This window comes from Electrona antarctica (genome assembly GCF_951216825.1).
Source record: "Electrona antarctica genome assembly, chromosome: 8".
In the NCBI taxonomy this organism is placed as follows: Eukaryota; Metazoa; Chordata; class Actinopteri; order Myctophiformes; family Myctophidae; genus Electrona; species Electrona antarctica.
The window spans coordinates 30,389,699-30,396,299 of NC_136789.1; the positions used below are offsets into that span (position 1 = coordinate 30,389,699).

General features: G+C 40.7%; 1 protein-coding gene across 1 annotated transcript; it reads left to right on the top strand.

The window, feature by feature from the left end:
* The first annotated feature begins 69 nt into the window (after positions 1–69).
* emc6 (ER membrane protein complex subunit 6) lies at positions 70–3,459 on the top strand. The gene is made up of 2 exons (XM_079507783.1): positions 70–327; positions 2,249–3,459. Exon 2 carries the CDS (start codon positions 2,322–2,324, stop codon positions 2,652–2,654), a length of 333 nt encoding a protein of 110 aa, XP_079363909.1. The 5' UTR covers positions 70–327; positions 2,249–2,321; the 3' UTR covers positions 2,655–3,459.
* Positions 3,460–6,601: the final 3,142 nt, after the last annotated feature.

A 6,601-nucleotide genomic window follows, 5' to 3' on the forward strand; every position in this document is an offset into this window, starting at 1 on the left:
TGTATCATGATGACGTCACGTAAGCAAGATGACGTTGTCCTGTCCGTCCATTAATGTAGTTTTTTTCCCCTACCCACAATGCCTTTCGAAAACAACATGGCCGACTTCGAACTGAACCGCAGCAACTCAGAATGACCGTTGTTTTATTGTGATATTATTTATTATTACATTCCTAAAGACGACAGACAGACACAAACATATCGGCGTCGACTGTTAGTTGGTTGTTGAACGTCGACGGTTGTGTGCTCGTGAGGAGTGAAGCTGAGCGCGCGCACCACACACACACACACACACACTGACAGCACATCATTGTGGACGAGCCTGCAGGTGAGAAGATGTTAGCTAAAGCTAGCAATAAAGCTAACGACACACACAGCTGCATATATGTAGAGAATATACGTAGTATCAAAGATGTTGATTGATTGATTGATTGATTTAACAGTGTGCAGAATTACAGTACATTTCAAGCACAGCTCAATACAAAAACCCAGTGAGTGGACGACCCAATAAAGCATTACACTTGTTTTACAAGAGGGCCCACCATTTTCAATTAATCACAAGTGTAATGCTTTATTCGCAGTTTTTGTATTGAGTAAAGTTGTACTTGAAATGTAAAACTGCTCTAAATACGATGACATAAGGGATATTCTGGTTAATAAGATGTCTTCTATATGTGGGGATTTCCTAGATTTAAAGGACTGTAAAAATGGAGATATGTTTTGCCAAGGGGACTTTCGTTGTAGCAGATTTTATCTGTCAAGCTTGGGAAAGAAGGCAGAGTACTCTGTATACATCCGAGGTGTAATATAATGAATTATGTAACAATTTACAATTACAATTTACAATTTAGGCATTTAGCAGACGCTCTTAATCCAGAGCGACTTACATTAGGCAGGAACAAAAGTATGGGAATACATCACATATATAAAATGCATTTATCAAGAAACATGCGTAAGCTAAGAACGTAACTAGAACATATCTATATAATGACACTATACATATTAACTATACATATATACTATACTATGCTATACATATGTAGGCTACTATGATGTGCTATGACTATATACAATGCACTTATTGTGCTGTCTACATGACATGCTATAAGTCTGTTTCAAAGGGGGTAGGATAAGTGCTATGGGCCATGATGGAGTCTGAAAAGGTGGGTCTTCAGACCACGGCGGAAGAGTGATGCCGCAGTTCTGACTGCAACGGGGAGTGCATTCCACAGTTTTGGGGCCAGAAGGGAGAAGAGTTTGGGACGTGTGGAGCGTTGGCCCGGCGTTTTTAGTGAGGGTACTTCCAGCTTTCCTGCGTTGGCTGATGTAATGTAAACATGCTGTAAATGCATAAATTATGTAATGTAAAACATGCTGTAATTGCAACTGTGAAATGGTGTCTTATAAACCCATGAGGGTTGGGCACAAGCTGTGCATGACATGAAAATAAATAAACAATCAATCAATCATGTACTGTAATTCTGCAAACTTTAATAAATCAATCAATCAATAACATTTAGAGACGTACTATATATGTTACTATTTACTAACGTGGCTAATTAGCTGTACTGTACATACAGTGTGATGTCGGTCACTCACAGTGCTTGTCTGCAAAGCCTGATGCTGTAACGTTGCTGCAGAAATAGTCCGTGGCCTCTTCCAGGTTAATGCTTGCTATTACTCTTTTAACTTGTAAAAGACACACACATTTTTTTTTAAACATTTGTAAATGTTCGTTCATGTGCTTTTATAGTGTGTCCATCTGGATATAGGCATAGCAGAAATAGTCACTGACCAGACAGACAGTGGCCTTGTGGTTAGTGTGTCCGCCCTGTAACTGGGAGGTCGGTGGTGTTCGATCGGGTCATAACCGATCGAATGGGACCCAATGCCTCCCTGCTTGGCACTCACAAGAGATGGGTCAAATGCGGAGAACAAAATGTCACTGCGGTAACTTGTGTGACAAATCGTACGACTTTTGACTTTGAAATCATTTTGGTTCTGGTACATTACAATATTAAAAGCTCCTCTGTATTTCCTGTGTAACGTCCCTCCAAAACTCCTCCAATTTGGACAGACAGTGGAACAATGAATGTACCTCTACCTTCACAACACCGCATCCGGTGCATAAGTCCGGAATATTAGTCATTAAACTTAAGTTTAAGGTCTTGGATGTGTATTCCCAGTCTGGGATGTCAACCACCTTTTTGACATTGAACCGATGTGGGATTTTGCTTTTTTTGTTCCAGCAACGACAGCTTCCCTCCGGAAAATCTACGAGAGAGAGAGAGAGAGAGAGACGGGACTTTCGCCGACGTCGTCATGGCGGCAATCTTAGCCAAGCGCGAGGGACCACAGTTCATCAGTGAGATTGCGGTGCGGGGCAACGCGGCCGTGCTGGACTACTGCCGCACCTCGGTGTCCGCCCTGTCGGGGGCCACGGCGGGCATCCTCGGCCTGACCGGACTCTATGGCTTCGTATTTTACCTGATCGCCTCCTTCCTCCTCTCCCTGCTGCTCATCCTGAAGGCGGGACGCCGCTGGAACAAGTGCTTCAAGTCTCGCCGGCTGCTTTTCACCGGCGGCCTCGTGGGGGGTCTGTTCACCTACGTCCTGTTCTGGACTTTCCTTTACGGAATGGTGCACGTATACTAATGATGATGATGATATGCCACGGTGAAACGGATGCGTGTCGTCTTACAGAGTGTAGAGTAGGAGAGTAAGCGACACGCTTTGATCTCGCCACAAAGCGGATGGTGCCTATATGGGCTATAGTTCCAAACATTGCTCCTATGGCTGGAACTATCCCATTGAGACAAAGCGGGTGCCTTATGGGCTATAGTTCCAAACATTGCTCCTATGGCTGGAACTATCCCATTGAGATAGAATGAGGACTTCCGCATTCCATCGTTACAATGGGAGTCAACGCTAGTGTCGCCACTCTCTTACTAGATTACTCTGTGTCCTTAATACTATTTGTACTGTAGATAGGAAATTAATGACATTTTTGAAATCTATTATATGAAGTCTATATAGTGGACAAAATGTAAAGATTTACTGTACACACAAAAGACGTTTCCGATATCCCTCCTGCACTAAACTTTGCAGCGAGTGTTAATTTATTTAGAGTTTAACTGTTGGTCTTTGTTAACGACACCCATAGCTGGTTACAAGCCGCAGCAATCTAGGTAACTTAGGTTGTAGCCAAACGGATCAAATCGACTGCATAATTGATTTTGTGTTCAAATCTTTTTTTTTTTAAGTACTATGGTGGTTAAGAAATCTTATTGGATCTTTTGAAATAAATACTGCCATAAGACCTTTTGATGCCATAAGACCTTTTGACATACCTGTACTAGTCATGTTTTCTATAGCCAGTTGTCGATAGGATAAAACGTACATGACTGTTATACACTAACAAAAAGACCATTCAATAAATATCAACGGGAACAAAGAGGAAGGGTATTCCTTGTATTTCGAATTATTTCGCTCCCTGCGTCATTTTATAAGAGCATGAATCTTATGTATAAACATCTACAAAGTAGGATTTGTTGGCTCTTAACCCATTCTGGACGGGAACCCCTTTTGGTGTTTAAAGCATTGTTATACTCTAGCAGATCTACAAGCTCATAGCGCAGCACCGAGTGCCGCACTACGAGCCTGTAGATCTGCTTATTTCCGTGAAAATGTGGCACAAATCTTTGAATATATATTGTCAGAGCGTAACGTTTTTAACTCAAATATCTGCTTCTGGGGGGTCCCTGGAACAACAGATTTTCAGATAGGGGTCCGTGGCCAATTACATATATTTTTGGGAGTCCTTGACATGAAAATGTTTTGAGAACGATTGACAGAAAGATGGCATTTGTAGAATGGTCCTCACAGGTCTAAATGGGTGTTTGCATTACATTAATTCAATGCTGTGTGTTGTGAATAATAGCCACAACACAGTAGGGGTGGGACGATTCACTTACCTCCCGATTCCATACGATATCGATACCTAGGGTGCCGATTCCATTTATATTGCGATTCTTAATTATATTGTGATTCGATATTGGTATAGACCATGAAAGGTTCAAGCATACACTTCAATGGTGCCAGATAACATCAGTCAGTCTTTCTGGCATGAAGAAATAAATACAAATACGAGGGATAAAAGGGATTCTGAACTTGACGATTTGATATTCGTGGCATTAAAAATCACGATGTATCACTGAATCAATGTTTTTCCCACACCTACAACACAGTGATACTCATCACTTTCACAACAACATTGCCTCTATACTTATAACCAGTCTTGTTTGTGCTCAACTTTTATTATTCTATATTAGGTATTCCGGAGATGCCCTTGTTCTGCACGGGCCAATTTGAATGTCCTTGTAATCAGTTCAACTGCAAAGTACACAAATGTATATCTGTTGAATTACCACCAAGGATTTTATTGTGAAATAACATCAGTTTCTATATTCTGATATAGTAATCATTGCTATTAGTGTATTTGTTCAGTAACAGAGGTCTCCCCATATCTCCCACTCCAGCCAGAAAATACATTTTCATGTGGGTTGCCAACTTCAACCAATAAGCCTATCTCACAGAATTTCCCCGCCCCCCTTAATACGCCCCCTTTCGGGGTTAGTGGTGATAGCGTGACGTCACTCCATAGACGCTTCATGTTAACAGAGGTAATTTAAGAAGTCTACAACTTTTGTTTTCTCAAGGTAAGGTTTGTTCTATCTGTTCGAGCTGATTTACCATATTGTTTGCTTCATAATAATATTGGTCTGTCACATTTTTACATTAGAAAATGTACTTAGATTCTCCAGAGAAAAAAAACGTGTAAATGCTCATGTTAAAGTCACCACTATTTACCGGAAGTGGGCGTGAAAAACGGGCTGTGAGATAGGCCTATTAGGTGAGAGGAATACAGCAAAGCTGGGCACTAGTAGGGCAATGTGGGCACCCAGAAGAGTAGGCCTTTTTTGGGGGGGAAGAGTGGGCAGGAAGACTGGGGACTAGGAAGGTGGCCATTGAATGGCGGCCATATGCAGTCTGGTCAAATGCTCTGAAGATTTAAAAAAAAGTTTTGCAAATCTTCTAAAACATTGAACAGGCCTATATTATTTAACAGTGAACGTCACCACACTATTGAACCAGGTGAAAATACCTTGATAGAATCATGCCCACACCCAAAAACACCCCTTTATTGAACAATATTGACGTCACGGAACTACACAGAATTCCAGTGGCTATTTGGGGTTAATCCATTGAGACCTGGAACGCATCCATGTCACGTTAGCGTTTAACCACATTAACCATTAACCCATTTTGGGCGGGAACCCCTTTTGGTGTTTTAAACATTGTTATAATTTAGCTATTGAAAAATAGCAGATCTACAAGCTCATAGCGCGCCACTCGGTGGCGCGCTATGAACTTGTAGGTCTGCTATTTTTGAAAAATCGTTAAAATGTGCCTCAAATCTTTCCGAAAATTGTCATGATTTAGAAAACTTTTTTTTTTAAATTTCGACGTCAGGCCTGAATGGGTTAATAGTGGCCAGGACAGTAAAATACAAATTTTAAAATATTCTACCGTAAATTATAGCTCTAAATGTAAAGAATTGCTGTACACACAAAGAAATGTCAGATGATGTCCCTCCATCCTGCACTATGGTTAAGAAATCTTATTGGACTTTTGAAATAAATATTGCCATAACACCTGTTGACTGACAGACATACTGTTTTCTATGATACATATAAGACCATGTGGTCGGTAGGATAAAACATACCACATGGCAACAAAAAGACCATTCAATAAATATGAACAGGAGCAACAAAGAGGAAGGGTATTCCTCGCGTTTCAAATTCTTGCACTCATCAATATATCGGAACACTAATCTATAAATGTACACAGCATGCTATGTAGGCCCTTATTAATAAGTTATAATAAATAATAATTCACTCATTCAATGCTGTGTGTTCTTAAAGGACCACTTCACCACTTTTCAACATCTCTTCATATAATTGGTCCTCACTAGGGTTTAATATTTTCCCGGATTTGGCTCATTTTAATTCCCGGGAATTTGCGGACCTTTTCCCGGGCTCCCGCGGGAATTCCCGTCAGAAAAAAAAGAAAAAAAGTCCCCACCAAAATGCATTTATATGTATAGATACTTCATATGTTCAATAGAATAGTGATATTTTTTGTTTTAAAACGTTTTATTTGAACGAAATATGAGCATATCCTACAATAAAAGTATTACATTAAAATATTAATAATGTATTAGGCCTACTACGCTATTCAGAAAAAGGGACACAGGAGTTTGCACTAATGTGACTAAGCACGGGGAAAAAAATAAACGACCTCACGTCTTTCACATAGATACCTTAGCTATGGTCTTTCACCCTTTGAGCATGCAGTGGGTCCCCTTCTCCGCTGCAGAGAATGTGATCATCCCGCTTTATGAAAAGTCCGATTGGGTGTTAAATTAGCCAGCACGTCCAGTGCACAGCACACTGATTATTAGAGAGAGAGAGCGAGAGAGAGAGAGAGAGAGAGGGAGAGGGAGAGGGAGAGAGAGAGAGAGAGAGAGAGAGAGAGAGAGA